Source organism: Heptranchias perlo, unplaced genomic scaffold (assembly GCF_035084215.1).
Source record: "Heptranchias perlo isolate sHepPer1 unplaced genomic scaffold, sHepPer1.hap1 HAP1_SCAFFOLD_678, whole genome shotgun sequence".
NCBI classification, from domain to species: domain Eukaryota; kingdom Metazoa; phylum Chordata; class Chondrichthyes; order Hexanchiformes; family Hexanchidae; genus Heptranchias; species Heptranchias perlo.
In genome coordinates, this window is record NW_027139707.1 from 1 (window position 1) to 17056 (window position 17056).

General features: G+C 55.1%; 1 protein-coding gene across 1 annotated transcript; it reads right to left on the minus strand.

Annotated features, from left to right (window-relative positions):
• Positions 1-1973: 1973 nt before the first annotated feature.
• On the minus strand, positions 1974-16664 carry LOC137318245 (E3 ubiquitin ligase RNF157-like). Its single transcript, XM_067981174.1, has 5 exons — positions 16064-16664; positions 14455-14573; positions 4457-4545; positions 2524-2670; positions 1974-2151 (listed from the first exon to the last, which is right to left on the minus strand). The coding sequence occupies exons 1-5, from the start codon at positions 16149-16151 to the stop codon at positions 1974-1976; spliced, it is 621 nt and encodes a 206-aa protein (XP_067837275.1). The 5' UTR covers positions 16152-16664.
• Positions 16665-17056: the final 392 nt, after the last annotated feature.

Below are 17056 nucleotides of genomic sequence, written 5' to 3' on the forward strand. Positions count from 1 at the left end.
TAAGGAAGAGGGTAGCTAAAGTAAACATTGGTCCCTTAGAGGATGAGACTGGGGAAATAATAATGGAAAACAAGGAAATGGCAGAGGAATTGAACAGATATTTTGTATCTGTCTTCACAGTAGGAGACACTAATAACATACTAATAATAGTAGAAAATCAAGGGGAAAAGGGGAGGGAGGAACTAAAAACAATCACTATCACTAGAGAAAAAGTACTAGGTGAACTAATGGGTCTAAAGGCTGACAAGTCCCCTGGACCTGATGGTTTGCATCCGAGGGTCTTAAAGGAAGTGGCTACAGAGATAGTGGATGCATTGGTTGTAATCTTCCAGAATTCACTAGATTCTGGAAAGGTTCCAGCGGATTGGAAAACTGCAAACATAACACTCCTATTCAAGAAGGGAGTGAGACAGAAAGCAGGTAACTATAGACCAGTTAGCCTAACATCTGCCATTGGGAAAATGCTAGAATCGATTATTAAGGAAGTAGTAGCAGGACATTTGGAGACTCATAATACAATCAAGGAGAGTCATCATGGTTTTATGAAGGGGAAATCGTGTCTGACAAATTTATTAGAGTTCTTTGAGGAAGTAACGGGCAGGGTGGATAAAGGGGAACCAATGGATGCAGTATATTTGGATTTCCAAAAGGCATTCGATAAGGTTCCACATAAAAGATTACTGCACAAGATAAGAGCTCATGGTGTTGGGGGTAATATACTGGCCTGGATAGAGGATTGGCTAACTAACAGAAAACAAAGAGTCGGGATAAAAGGGTCATTTTCAAAATGGCAATCTGTAACTAGTGGGGGTGCCGCAGGGCTCAGTGCTGGGGCCTCAACTATTTACAATATATATCAATGACTTGGATGAAGGAACAGAGTGTCTTGTGGCCAAATTTGCTGATGATACAAAGGGAGGTGGAAAAGCAAGTTGTGATGAGGACACAAAGTGTCTGCAAAGGGATATTGACAGGTTAAACGAATGGGCAAAAATTTGGCAGATGGAATATAATGTGGGAAAATGTAAAGTCATCCACTGTGGGAGGAAAAATAAAAAAGCAAAATATTATTTGAATGGAGAAATACTACAAAATGCTGCGGTAGAGAGGGATCTGGGTGTCCTCGTACATGAAACACAAAAAATCAACATACAGGTGCAGCAGGTAATCCGGAAGGCAAACGGAATATTGGCCTTTATTTCTAGGGGGACGGAGTATAAAAGCAGGGAAGTCATGCTCCAACTGTGCAGGGTGCTGGTGAGACCACACCTGGAGTACTGCGTACAGTTCTGGTGCCCTGATTTAAGGAAGGACATACTTGCATTGGAGGCAGTTCAGAGAAGGTTCACTCGGTTGATTCCGGGTATGGAAGGGTTGTCTTATGAGGAAAGATTGAACAGGTTGGGTCTATACTCATTGGAGTTTAGAAGAACGAGGGGAGATCTTATCAAAACATACAAGATTCTGAGGGGACTCGATAGGGTAGATGCTGAGAGGATGTTACCCCTCATGGGGGAATCTAAAACTAGGGGACATAGTCTCAGAATAAGGGGTTGCCCGTTTAAGACGGAAATGAGGTGGAATTTCTTCTCCCAGAGGGTCGTGAATCTTTGGAATTCTTTACCCCAAAAAGCTGTGGAGGCCGAGTCACTGAATACATTCAAGGCTGAGTTAGACAAATTTTTGATCAGCGAGGGAGTCAAAGGATATGGGGAAAGGGCAGGAAAGTGGAGTTGAGGTAAAAATCAGATCAGCCATGATCTCATTAAATGGCGGAGCAGGCTCGAGGGGCCGAATGGCCTACTCCTGCTCCTATCTGTTGTAGTCTTATGGAGAGGGAGAGAGAGAGGGAGAGGGAGAGGGAGAGAGAGAGGGAGAGAGAGAGGGAGAGAGAGAGGGAGAGGGAGAGAGATAAAGAGAGAGAGAAAGGGGAACAGAGTGTCGTGGTGCTGCCTGGAAAAGGCTGCAGCCATTTAAAGGGCAGCGATCTCGGGGCTCCTGCGATCTCGGGGCTCCTGCGATCTCGGGGCTCCTGCGATCTCGGGGCGCCTGCGATCTCGGGGCGCCTGCGATCTCGGGGCGCCTGCGATCTCGGGGCTCCTGCGATCTCGGGGCGCCTGCGATCTCGGGGCGCCTGCGATCTCGGGGCGCCTGCCATTGATTGGTGAGCAGATGTTTCAAGCGGGGCCCTTGCCGGAGATTCTGAACGCTCAGTGGGTGATCAGTTCTGTGATGACACTGACTATTCACAGCTCTGAGCCCATGCGCTGGGGAGCGGGCGCTGATATCAGTCTCTCCGGAGAGTGGCAGTGAAGCCATCTCCCTGAGGCCTCCTCTCGAGCCTTCACAGGAGGGAGCTTGTGTGAAGGACCCAGACTCCAGGGTACAGCTCTCTGGGCCAGCAGCTTCCCAGAGACGAGAGTCCCCTCCGGTCTTTACTGCTCCAGGGGAACTGCCATCCCAAATCCATCCTCGAACCACGGGTAATGCAGGAGAGCACTGGCCATTGTGAGCTGCCCTCACCTGGCGCAGCCATTTTGAAAGTCCTCAGTTGCCTGGTAATAGATGGTGATTGCAACACGTGCGTCAGCATCAAAGGTAAATTCCACGTTGTAACAGATCTTTGGTTTCGGAGTCTCCTCTCCAGGGGTCTTCACCTCTTCACTACACCTGCAATGGAGACAACAGCTTCTTAACTCAGTCCCAGGCTGCGTTGTCTGAATAAACAGGGCCTGAAACAAAGAGTCTCGTCCATAGTGAAACCCCACAGGTGGGGCCCAATCAGACACAACGAGGAAAGTGAATTACGCTCCAAAACCGTCCCACACCGTGCGGCACGGTGCAGCCTCCTATACCACGCGGCACGGTGCAGCGTCCTATACCACGCGGCACGGTGCAGCCTCCTATACCATGTGGCACGGTGCAGCCTCCTATACCATGTGGCACGGTGCAGCCTCCTATACCATGCGGCACGGTGCAGCCTCCTATACCACGCGGCACGGTGCAGCGTCCTATACCATGCGGCACGGTGCAGCCTCCTATACCATGCGGCACGGTGCAGCCTCCTATACCACGCGGCACGGTGCAGCCTCCTATACCACGCGGCACGGTGCAGCCTCCTATACCACGCGGCACGGTGCAGCGTCCTATACCATGCGGCACGGTGCAGCCTCCTATACCATGCGGCACGGTGCAGCCTCCTATACCACGCGGCACGGTGCAGCCTCCTATACCACGCGGCACGGTGCAGCCTCCTATACCACGCGGCACGGTGCAGCCTCCTATACCATGCGGCACGGTGCAGCTTCCTATACCATGCGGCACGGTGCAGCTTCCTATACCACGCGGCACGGTGCAGCCTCCTATACCACGCGGCACGGTGCAGCCTCCTATACCACGCGGCACGGTGCAGCTTCCTATACCATGCGGCACGGTGCAGCCTCCTATACCATGCGGCACGGTGCAGCCTCCTATACCACGCGGCACGGTGCAGCCTCCTATACCATGCGGCACGGTGCAGCGTCCTATACCACGCGGCACAGCCTCCTATATCATGCGGCACAGCCTCCTATACCATGCGGCACGGTGCAGTTTCCTATATCATGCGGCACAGCCTCCTATACCATGCGGCACGGTGCAGTTTCCTATATCATGCGGCACAGCCTCCTATACCATGCGGCACGGTGCAGTTTCCTATATCATGCGGCACAGCCTCCTATACCATGCGGCACGGTGCAGCCTCCTATACCACGCGGCACGGTGCAGTTTCCTATACCATGCGGCATGGTGCAGCCTCCTATACCATGCGGCACGGTGCAGCCTCCTATATCATGCGGCACAGCCTCCTATACCATGCGGCACGGTGCAGCCTCCTATACCATGCGGCACGGTGCAGCTTCCTATACCATGCGGCACGGTGCAGCCTCCTATACCATGCGGCACGGTGCAGCCTCCTATACCATGCGGCGCGGTGCAGCCTCCTATACCATGCGGCACGGTGCAGCCTCCTATACCATGCGGCCCGGTGCAGCCTCCTATACCATGCGGCACGGTGCAGCTTCCTATACCATGCAGCACGGTGCAGCCTCCTATACCATGCGGCACGGTGCAGCCTCCTATACCATGCGGCACGGTGCAGCCTCCTATACCATGCGGCACGGTGCAGCTTCCTATACCATGCGGCACGGTGCAGCCTCCTATACCATGCGGCACGGTGCAGCTTCCTATACCATGCAGCACGGTGCAGCCTCCTATACCATGCGGCACGGTGCAGCCTCCTATACCATGCGGCACGGTGCAGCCTCCTATACCATGCAGTGAGTGGCTGCCCTATGTGGAGGAGGCAGTCACTGTCACTCTCCGTTCCTCCCACTGCTCTCTCTATTACTCTGATCGTTTAGTGACTTCAACAGCAGTCACTAAGGACCAAACACACCCCCGATCGGCCTTCACTTACTTCACCAGACGCAGAGTGTCCTTCCGAATGTTTATGAGGCTCCGCAGAGTCTTCACTGGCTCCTGAGGAGGAGGGGCAGCATACGGAAACTGGGGAAGGACAAGAAGCAGAAAACCTTCCAATCAATCGATCGACTTTAACCTCAGCGGAGAACAGATTTTCAAACCGAGTCCTGTCACTGGAACTCCCTCCCTGACAGCACTGTGGGAGAACCTTCACCACACGGACTGCAGCGGTTCAAGGCGGCAGCTCACCACCACCTTCTCAAGGGCAATTAGGGATGGGCAATAAATATATTTGGGTACAGTAGTGTAGTGGTTATGTTACTGGACTAGTGATCCAGAGCATGAGAGAGGCAATATAAACTAAATGGTACAATTCTAAAGGGGGTGCAGGAACAGAGACCTGGGGGTATATGTACACAAATCTTTGAGGGTGGCAGGACAGGTTGAGAAAGTGGTTAAAAAAGCATATGGGATCCTGGGCTTTATAAATAGAGGCACAGAGTACAAAAGCAAGGAAGTTATGCTAAACCTTTATAAAACACTGGTTAGGCCTCAGCTGGAGTATTGTGTTCAATTCTGGACACCACACTTTAGGAAGGATGTCAAGGCCTTAGGGAGGGTGCAGGGGAGATTTACTCGAATGGTACCAGGCATGAGGGACTTCAGTTATGTGGAGAGACTGGAGAAGCTGGGATTGTTCTCCTTAGAGCAGAGAGGGTTAAGGGGAGATTTAATCGAGGTGTTCAAAATCATGAAGGGTTTTGAGAGAGTAAATAAGGAGAAACTGTTTCCAGTGGCGGAGGGTCGGTGACCAGAGGACACAGAGTTAATGTGATCGGCAAAACAGCCAGAGACGACATGAGGAAACATTTTTTTACGCAGCGAGTTGTTCTGATCTGGAATTCACTGCCTGAAAGGGCGGTGGAAGCAGATTCAATAATAACTTTCAAAAGAGAATTGGATAATTACTTGAAGGGAAAAATTTACAGGGCTATGGGGAAAGAGCAGGGGGGGGGGACTAATTGGACAGCTCTTTCAAAGGGCCGGCACAGGCACGATGGGCTGAATGGCCTCCTCCTGTGCTGTGATTCGATGATTCTAAATCCCACCAAGGGCAGTTTGAGAATTTGCATTCAGTTTAGAAAAATCTGGAAATAAAAGGCTGGTCTCAGTAAATTGTGACCGTGAAAACCCCACAGTTCAACAAACGTCCTTTAGGGAAGGAGACCCACCGTCCTTACCCGGTCTGGCCGATACCTGACTCCAGCCCCACACCAACGTGGCTGACTCTTAACTGCCCTCTGAAGTGATCGAGCAAGACGCTCAGTTGTATCAAAACGATACAAAGAACTAACGGTTCAAGGGGAAGGCGGCTCACCACCACCTTCTCAGGGCAACTAGGGATGGGCAATAAATGCCGGCCTGGCCAGTGACGCCCACATCCCATGAACAAATAGAAAACCGTGCTGTATACTGGTCAATGCAACGTGATGGGTCTGAGCTCCACAAGTCTAGGCACCCCCTGGCCATTCTTGGATGGACACGGAGTGTTGGCAAGATATTTGACTATGGGGGCATCACAGCAGAATCTTGCACATTGACACGCGCCCTCCAGCGGTTAGGAAGCAGGAGCCTTCATTGATCTTTGCCCTTCCTATCCCAGGAGCACTGAGGCTTAATCATTACATCCCTACCGGGTGGGACAGCTCACTCCGTACAGGCCGGGGATGGGGCCTGGGCCTCTCCTGCTCACTCTCACCAGGAGCAGTCCCACACCAGCGGGTAGATTTGCTATTTTTAGTATGAAATGCCATCTGCCTGCATCTCAGCTCAGCTTTGTCACCAGGGTAACCACGTCACGTGACCCCACGTCACGTGACCCGCCCATCGACCCCCCTGTCTGTCAATCAGCCGCAGTCGATTTACCTCAGTGACCTGACGTGAAGTAAATGTCACAGGAATGGAACGATTTTATAATTCTCAGTAACTTAAAAATCGCATCTTAATAAAGATGACGAGGTCGCAAATTAATCGGGAGAGCAGGAAATGTCCCTCTCACCTGATGGTCATGAAACAGATTCAGTCGATCCACCAGCAGCCCAACATAAACATTCAGCAAACACAGGATTAAAGACACGTCTCGTCAGCTTATCCCTGCTGATCTGTGACAAACAGCCTTAGAGGTTTATTTATGGGATGAACTGCCCAAAGTTCTGGGGCACGGAGAGCGAGTGGCAGCTTTTGGGCAGAGGTACAAAGGCACTGGACAAGATCCACTTTGAGGGAGCATCTCACAACCCACAAAATCACCATGAAATATCATCTTACTGCTCGGACCATAAGAACATAAGAAATAGGAGCAGGAGTAGGCCATTCGGCCCCTCGAGCCTGCTCCGCCATTCAATCAGATCATGGCTGATCTTCAACCTCAACTCCACTTTCCCGCCCGATCCCCAAATCGGAAGATATTGGGCAGCATCTGAGATTCTCACATCATATGAGTTACACCAAATGCACGGGCAACAGAACCCACGGGCAGAGATACTGGCACAGATATGGGCACAGAACCCACGGGCACAGAACACTACTTAAACTGGATAAATCACCCGGTCCGGATGGGATGCATCCTAGGTTGCTGAGGGAAGTAAGGGTGGAAATTGCGGAGGTACTGGCCATAATCTTCCAAACATCCTTAGATACAGGGGTGGTGCCAGAGGACTGGAGAATTGTAAATGTTACACCCTTGTTCAAAAAAGGGTGTAAGGATAAACCCAGCAACTACAGGCCAGTCAGTTTAACCTCAGTGGTGGGGAAACTTTTAGAAACAATAATCCGGGACAGAATTAACAGTCACTTGGACAAGTGTGGATTGATTAGGGAAAGCCAGCACGGATTTGTTAAAGGCAAATCGTGTTTAACTAACTTGGTGGAGTTTTTTGATGAGGTAACAGAGAGGGTCGATGAGGGCAATGCAGTTGATGTGGTGTATATGGACTTTCAAAAGGCGTTCGATAAAGTGCCACATAACAGGCTTGTCATTAAGATTGAAGCCCATGGAATAAAGGGGGCAGTAACAGCATGGATACAAAATTGGCTAAGGGACAGGAAACAGAGAGTAGTGGTGAACGGTTGTTTTTCGGACTGGAGGGAGGTATACAGTGGTGTTCCCCAGGGGTCGGTGCTGGGACCACTGCTTTTCTTGATATATATTAATGACTTGGACTTGGGTGTACAGGACACAATTTCAAAATTTGCAGATGACACAAAACTTGGAAGTGTAGTGAACAGTGAGGAGGATAGTGATAGACTTCAAGAGGATATAGACAGGCTGGTGGAATGGGCGGACACGTGGCAGATGAAATTTAACGCAGAGAAATGCGAAGTGATACATTTCAGTAGGAAGAACGAGGAGAGGCAAAATAAACTAGAGGGCACAACTCTAAAAGGGGTACAGGAACAGAGAGACCTGGGGGTATATGTGCACAAATCATTGAAGGGTAGGGCAGGTTGAGAAAGTGGGATCCTGGGCTTTATAAATAGAGGGATAGAGTACAAAAGTATGGAGGTTATGTTCATAGAATCATAGAAAATTTACGGCACAGGAGGCCATTCGGCCCATCGTGTCCACGCTGGCTGAGAAACGAGCCACCCAGCCTAATCCCACATTTGCTCCGTAGCCCTGTAGGTTACGGCTCTTCAGGAGCACATCAGGGATTTTTTAAATGAGTTGAGGGTTTCTGCCTCTCCCACCCTCTCAGGCAGTGAGTTTCAGACCCCCACCACCCTCTGGCTGAAATTTTTTCCCTCATTTCTGCTCTAATCCTTCTACCAATCACTTTAAATCTATGCCCCCTGGTTATTGACCTCTCCGCTAAGGGAAACAGGTCCTTCCTATCCACTCTATCCAGGCCCCTCATAATTTTAAATACCTCAATCAAATCACCCCTCAGCCTCCTCTTCCAAAGAAAACAACCCCAGCCTATCTAATCTTTCCTCATAGCTAAAATTCTCCAGTCCTGGCAACATCCTCGTAAATCTCCTCTGCACCCTCTCTAGTGCAATCACATCCTTCCTGTAATGTGGTGACCAGAACTGTACACAGTACTCAAGCTGTGGCCTAACTAGTGTTTTATACAGTTCCAGCATAACCTCCCTGCTCTTATATTCTATGCCTCGGCTAATAAAGGAAAGTATTCCATATGCCTTCTTAACCACCTTATCTACCTGTCCTACTACCTTCAGGGATCTGTGGACATGCACTCCAAGGTCCCTCTGTTCCTCTACACCTCTCAGTACCCTCCCATTTATTGTGTATTCCCTTGCCTTGTTTGCCCTCCCCAAATGCATTACCTCACACTTCTCCAGATTGAATTCCATTTGCCACTTTTCTGCCCACCTGATCAGTCCATTGATATCTTCCTGCAGTCTACAGCTTTCCTCCTCACTATCAACCACACGGCCTATCTTTGTGTCATCCACAAATTTCTTAATCAAGCCCCCTACGTTTAAGTCCAAATCGTTAATATATACCACAAAAAGCAAAGGACCTAGTACCGAGCCCTGCGGAATCCCACTGGAAACAGCCTTCCAGTCACAAAAACACCTGTCCACCATTACCCTTTGCTTCCTGACACTGAGCCAATTTTGGATCCAATTTGCCACATTCCCATGGATCCCATGGGCTTTTACTTTTTTGACCAATCTGCCATGTGGGACCTTGTCAAAAGCCTTGCTAAAATCCATGTAGATTACATCAATTGCACTACCCTCATCGACCCTCCTTGTCACCTTGAAAAATTCAATCAAGTTAGTCAGACACGACCTCCCCTTAACAAATCCATGCTGATTGTCCTTGATTACTCCGTGCCTTTCTAAGTGACAGTTTATCCTGTCCCTCAGAATTGATTCCAGTAATTTGCCCACCACCGAGGTTAGACTGACTGGCCTGTAATTACTCGGTCTATCCTTCACTCCCTTTTTAAACAACGGTACGACGTTAGCAGTCCTCCAATCCTCCGGCACCACGCCTGTATCCAGTGAAGTCATGATGAACCTTTATAAAACACTGGTCCGGCCCCAGCTGGAGTATTGTCTCCAGTTCTGGGCACCGCACTTTAGGAAGGATGTGAAGGCCTTACAGAGGGTGCAAAAAGATTTACTAGAGTGGTTCCAGGGATGAGGGACTTTAGTTACGGGGATAGACTGGAGAAGCTGGGGTTGTTCTCCTTGGAACAGAGAAGGTTAAGAGGAGATTTATAGAGGTATTTGCAGGGCTACGGGGGGAGTGGGACTAGCTGCATTGCTGTTGCAGGGAGCTGGCACGGACTCGATGGGCCGAATGGCCTCCTTCCGTTCTATGATTCTATGAACATACGGGCGCAGGACACTGGAAGCAGAGTCAATAGTAACTTTCAAAAGGAAAAGTTTTGCAGGGCCATGGGGATATAGCAGGGAGTGGGATTAATTGGATAGCTCGATCAAAGAGTTGGCACAGGCACGATGGGCCGAACAGCCATCCTCTGTGCTGCATGATTCTATAATCGTGGAGAACAATTTATCATTTGTTATCTCAGGGTTCTGACCATCACCCACTGAAGCTCAAGCCTGAGAATGGACCTGGTGATGAGCAGAGGGGTTGTGATTGACAGGCCTACTGGCGAATCACTCAACGGGGAGAATTCGGGGGGGCCGGCTCACCCACTTCCTGTGGTCAGAAGTAAGTTTTATTGGTTTATTTTTCTCGAGGGGGGTTTGAAGTTCAATGAAGTGACAGTTTTACTTTTAACCCTCGCTTTGCCGGTCTGCTCTTGCTGTCTGTAAAATAAAGCAGGTTAACGATATATACCAGGCCTCAGCTCACTAAAGTGTTTCAGTCCGACTACTGACTGTCCGCACTCACGCACATGTGCGCAGCTGTGGGTATATGTGGGTATGAGAGGGCAAGTGTGGGTACACGAGGCTATGTCTGGGCAGATGTGGTCATGCGTGGGCACGGCGGGCTGGCGTGGGCAGATGTGGTCATGCGTGGGCACGGCGGGCCGGCGTGGGCAGATGTGGTCATGCGTGGGCACAGCGGGCCGGCGTGGGCAGATGTGGTCATGCGTGGGCACGGCGGGCCGGCGTGGGCAGATGTGGTCATGCGTGGGCACGGCGGGCCGGCGAGTGCAGATGTGGTCATGTGTGGGCACGGCGGGCCGGCGAGGGCAGATGTGGTCATGTGTGGGCACGGCGGGCCGGCGTGGGCAGATGTGGTCATGCGTGGGCACGGCGGGCCGGCGTGGGCAGATGTGGTCATGCATGGGCACGGCGGGCCGGCGTGGGCCGGTGCGAATGACACGAGATGTAGTTTGGAACACGAGGGGTTTTGTTGTTAAGCCGCACTCACGGACAAAACAACAGCAACTCAACGGGCTGTGAGAAAGAAACAGAAAGACTCGCATTTCTACAGAGCTTTTCCCAATCTCAGGACATCCCAAAGCGCTTTAAAGCCAATTAAATACTTTGGAAGTGTAATCACTGTTACAATGCAGGAAACGTGGCAGCCAATTTGTGCACAGCAAGATCCCACAAACAGCAATGTGATAATGATCAGAAAATCTGTTTTGATGTTGGTTGAGGGATAAATAATGGCCCAGGACATGAGGTAGAACCCCCTGCTCATCTTTGAATAGTGACTGTGGGATATTTTACATCCATCTGAGAGGGCCTCAGTTTAACATCTCATCCGATAGATGGCACCCATAACAGCGCATCACTCCCTCAGTACTGACCCTCCGACAGTGCATCACTCCCTCAGTACTGACCCTCCGACAGTGCATCACTCCCTCAGTACTGACCCTCCGACAGTGCGGCACTCCCTCAGTACTGACCCTCCGACAGTGCATCACTCCCTCAGTACTGACCCTCCGACAGTGCATCACTCCCTCAGTACTGACCCTCCGACAGTGCGGCACTCCCTCAGTACTGACCCTCCGACAGTGCATCACTCCCTCAGTACTGACCCTCCGACAGTGCATCACTCCCTCAGTACTGACCCTCCGACAGTGCATCACTCCCTCAGTACTGACCCTCCGACAGTGCATCACTCCCTCAGTACTGACCCTCCGACAGGGCGGCACTCCCTCAGTACTGACCCTCCGACAGTGCGGCGCTCCCTCAGTACTGACCCTCCGACAGTGCAGCGCTCCCTCAGTACTGACCCTCCGACAGTGCGGCGCTCCCTCAGTACTGACCCTCCGACAGTGCGGCGCTCCCTCAGTACTGACCCTCCGACAGTGCGGCGCTCCCTCAGTACTGACCCTCCGACAGTGCGGCGCTCCCTCAGTACTGACCCTCCGACAGTGTGGCGCTCCCTCAGTACTGACTGACAGTGCGGCGCTCCCTCAGTACTGACCCTCCGACAGGGCGGCACTCCCTCAGTACTGACCCTCCGACAGTGTGGCGCTCCCTCAGTACTGACTGACAGTGCGGCGCTCCCTCAGTACTGACCCTCCGACAGGGCGGCACTCCCTCAGTACTGACCCTCCGACAGTGCGGCGCTCCCTCAGTACTGACCCTCCGACAGTGCAGCGCTCCCTCAGTACTGACCCTCCGACAGTGCGGCGCTCCCTCAGTACTGACCCTCCGACAGTGCGGCGCTCCCTCAGTACTGACCCTCCGACAGTGCGGCGCTCCCTCAGTACTGACCCTCCGACAGTGCGGCGCTCCCTCAGTACTGACCCTCCGACAGTGCGGCGCTCCCTCAGTACTGACCCTCCGACAGTGTGGCGCTCCCTCAGTACTGACTGACAGTGCGGCGCTCCCTCAGTACTGACCCTCCGACAGTGCGGCGCTCCCTCAGTACTGACCCTCCGACAGTGCGGCGCTCCCTCAGTACTGACCCTCCGACAGTGCGGCGCTCCCTCAGTACTGACCCTCCGACAGTGCGGCGCTCCCTCAGTACTGACCCTCCGACAGTGCGGCGCTCCCTCAGTACTGACCCTCCGACAGTGCGGCGCTCCCTCAGTACTGACCCTCCGACAGTGCGGCGCTCCCTCAGTACTGACCCTCCGACAGTGCGGCGCTCCCTCAGTACTGACCCTCCGACAGTGCGGCGCTCCCTCAGTACTGACCCTCCGACAGTGCGGCGCTCCCTCAGTACTGACCCTCCGACAGTGCGGCGCTCCCTCAGTACTGACCCTCCGACAGTGCGGCGCTCCCTCAGTACTGACCCTCCGACAGTGCGGCGCTCCCTCAGAACTGACCCTCCGACAGTGCGGCGCTCCCTCAGCACTGACCCTCCGACAGTGCGGCGCTCCCTCAGTACTGACCCTCCGACAGTGCGGCGCTCCCTCAGTACTGACCCTCCGACAGTGCGGCGCTCCCTCAGTACTGACCCTCCGACAGTGCGGCGCTCCCTCAGTACTGACCCTCCGACAGTGCGGCGCTCCCTCAGTACTGACCCTCCGACAGTGCGGCGCTCCCTCAGTACTGACCCTCCGACAGTGTGGCGCTCCCTCAGTACTGACCCTCCGACAGTGTGGCGCTCCCTCAGTACTGACCCTCCGACAGTGCGGCGCTCCCTCAGTACTGACCCTCCGACAGTGTGGCGCTCCCTCAGTACTGACCCTCCGACAGTGTGGCGCTCCCTCAGTACTGACTGACAGTGCGGCGCTCCCTCAGTACTGACCCTCCGACAGTGTGGCGCTCCCTCAGTACTGACTGACAGTGCGGCGCTCCCTCAGTACTGACCCTCCGACAGTGCGGCGCTCCCTCAGTACTGACCCTCCGACAGTGTGGCGCTCCCTCAGTACTGACCCTCCGACAGTGCGGCGCTCCCTCAGTACTGACCCTCCGACAGTGCGGCGCTCCCTCAGTACTGACCCTCCGACAGTGCAGCGCTCCCTCAGTACTGACCCTCCGACAGTGTGGCGCTCCCTCAGTACTGACCCTCCGACAGTGTGGCGCTCCCTCAGTACTGACTGACAGTGCGGCGCTCCCTCAGTACTGACCCTCCGACAGTGTGGCGCTCCCTCAGTACTGACTGACAGTGCGGCGCTCCCTCAGTACTGACCCTCCGACAGTGCGGCGCTCCCTCAGTACTGACCCTCCGACAGTGCGGCGCTCCCTCAGTACTGACCCTCCGACAGTGCGGCGCTCCCTCAGTACCGACCCTCCGACAGCGCGGCGCTCCCTCAGTACTGACCCTCCGACAGTGCGGCGCTCCCTCAGTACTGACCCTCCGACAGTGCAGCGCTCCCTCAGTACTGACTGACAGTGCAGCGCTCCCTCAGTACTGACCCTCCGACAGTGCGGCGCTCCCTCAGTACTGACCCTCCGACAGTGCAGCGCTCCCTCAGTACTGACTGACAGTGCGGCGCTCCCTCAGTACTGACCCTCCGACAGTGCGGCGCTCCCTCAGTACTGACCCTCCGACAGTGCAGCGCTCCCTCAGTACTGACCCTCCGACAGTGCAGCGCTCCCTCAGTACTGACTGACAGTGCGGCGCTCCCTCAGTACTGACCCTCCGACAGTGCGGCGCTCCCTCAGTACTGCACTGGGAGTGTCGGCCTGGATTTTGTGCACAAGTCTCTGGAGTGGGACTTGAACCCTGACCCTCTGACTCAGAGTTGAGTGTGTTACCCCCTGAGCCCCGGCTAATACTTGAGGAGCACTGAGACGTTCTGAGACAGTGAGAGGCATTATATAGGCAAGTTCTTTCATTGGATGTGATTAGATATTGGACAGTCGAGTCACAGTATTGAATGTAAGACACAAGGACTGCTCATGGGACTGACCGGCACCACAGGAAATGGCCAAGGGAAACCCGCCACTTGGAACAAACTGAAAGCAGCCAGGGTGGCCTGTATTGAGAAGTCGTCTCTTGTCAGTGTTATACTCGGGTCACCCACAACCGAAACATTTGTTCTCGTTTTCTCTCCATTGAACTGCTAAATCGTTCAGACCCGAGAACACAATCAAAGACCATGATTGAGAAACAGCGAGAGTACGTACAGCGACCGGGCGACTCCCCAGAAAGTTCAGGTCAGTGTTTTCTCCAAACAAATAGCCCTCAGGATGAGTCGAGTTAAACTTCTCCCCTCCCATGATGAAATGACTGGCAAAGTAACTCCCTGAAAGAGGCAGAGAGACACACAATGGTCAACAGGCAACACACCCCGGGTCAGGGGGCAAACGCACCCCGGGTCAGGGGGCAAACGCACCCCGGGTCAGGGGGCAAACGCACCCCGGGTCAGGGGGCAAACGCACCCCGGGTCAGGGGGCAAACGCACCCCGGGTCAGGTCAGGGGTTGGGATATTGCAGGGGTCAGCTGGTTACAGCGTAACTGATCGACCGGTTACAGTCTCACTGATCCCCCCCCCCCCCGGTTACAGTCTCACTGAGCCGCCCCCCTCCCCCGGTTACAGTCTCACTGACACCCCCCCCCCTCCCGTTACAGTCTCACTGACACCCCCCCCCCTCCCGGTTACAGTCTCACTGACCCCCCCCCCGGTTACAGTCTCACTGATCCCCCCCACCGGTTACAGTCCCACTGATCCCCCCCACCGGTTACAGTCCCACTGATCCCCCCCACCGGTTACAGTCCCACTGATCCCCCCCCCCCCCGGTTACAGTCTCACTGACCGCCCCCCCCCCACCCCCGGTTACAGTCTCACCGATTCCCCCCCCTGGTTACAGTCTCACTGATCCCCCCCCCCCCCGGTTACAGTCTCACTGATCCCCCCCCCCCCCGGTTACAGTCTCACTGATCCCCCCCCCCCCGGTTACAGTCTCACTGATCCCCCCCCCCCCCCCCGGTTACAGTCTCACTGATCCCCCCCCCCCCGGTTACAGTCTCACTGACCCCCCCCCCCCCCCCGGTTACAGTCTCACTGAGCCGCCCCCCTCCCCCGGTTACAGTCTCACTGATTTCCTCCCCGGTTACAGTCTCACTGACAACCCCCCCCTCCCGTTACAGTCTCACTGATCTCCTCCCCCCCACCCCGGTTACAGTCTCACTGACCCCCCCCCACCCCGGTTACAGTCTCACTGACCCCCCCCCCCCCCCCGGTTACAGTCTCACTGACCCCCCCCCCCGGTTACAGTCTCACTGACCCCCCCCACCCCGGTTACAGTCCCACTGATCCCCCCCCGCCCCGGTTACAGTCTCACTGACCCTCCCCCGCCCCCGGTTACAGTCTCACTGATCCCCCCCCCCGCCCCGGTTACAGTCTCACTGACCCCCCCCCACCCCGGTTACAGTCTCACTGACCCCCCCCCCCCCGGTTACAGTCTCACTGACCCCCCCCACCCCGGTTACAGTCTCACTGATCCCCCCCCCCGCCCCGGTTACAGTCTCACTGACCCCCCCCCACCCCGGTTACAGTCTCACTGACCCCCCCCCCCCGGTTACAGTCTCACTGACCCCCCCCACCCCGGTTACAGTCCCACTGATCCCCCCCCCGCCCCGGTTACAGTCTCACTGACCCTCCCCCCCCCCCGTTACAGTCTCACTGATCCCCCCCCCCCCCCCCGTTACAGTCTCACTGACCCTCCCCCCCCCCCGGTTACAGTCCCACTGATCCCCCCCGGTTACAGTCCCACTCTGTCGGATGCACTCACCGGTTTTGGGGGGGTACCGGTACCCCGCCCCCGGGGGGATGTCCAGCTCCTCCACCCCCGCCTCCTGCCGGCTGCTGAACGCCCCCATCGCCGGCCCGAAACCAAACTCCGCTCCTCACCGGGGTCCGGGGATCCGAGGCCTCCCGCCCGGTCCCGGGGCCGCTCCGACTCTCCGCCGCCTTCACTGCCGCAACATCGCGGGCCCGAGAGCCCGGGAGAGAGACCGAGAGCCCGGGGCCCGAGAGACCGGGAGCCCGGGGCCCGAGAGACCGAGAGACCGGGAGCCCGAGGCCCGGGAGCCCGGGGCCCGAGAGACCGGGAGCCCGAGGCCCGGGAGCCCGAGGCCCGGGAGCGCTTGCACCGGCCGGTTGGGGCCGGGTTCCCGCACTTTAATCCGCTGACCGTGAGCCGCGACTGGTCCTTTCCGCAAACCGGGAAATATCCGGGTTCAAACCCCGTCTCCCCCCGGGGTCGGACCGCGCTCTTCACCGGAAACTCCCGCTCACCGCCGCTCCACGACTCCCGGCAGCGGATCCGGCGGATAATCGGCACCGGGTGATGCAGCGAGTGAATGCAGCGGGTGATGCAGCGAATGCACCGGGTGATGCAGTGAATGATGCAGTGAATGCACCGGTGATGCAGCGGGTGATGCAGTGAATGCACCGGGTGATGCAGCGGGTGATGCAGCGAATGCACCGGGTGATGCAGCGGGTGATGCAGTGAATGATGCAGTGAATGCACCGGGTGATGCAGCGAATGCACCGGGTGATGCAGCGGGTGATGCAGTGAATGATGCAGCGAATGCACCGGGTAATGCAGCAAATGATGCAGCGCATGCAGCGGGTGATGCAGCGGGTGATGCAGTGAATGCACCGGGTGATGCAGCGAATGCACCGGGTGATGCAGCGGGTGATGCAGCGAATGCACCGGGTGATGCAGCTGGTGATGCAGTGAATGATGCAGCGAATGCACCGGGTGATGCAGCGAATGCAC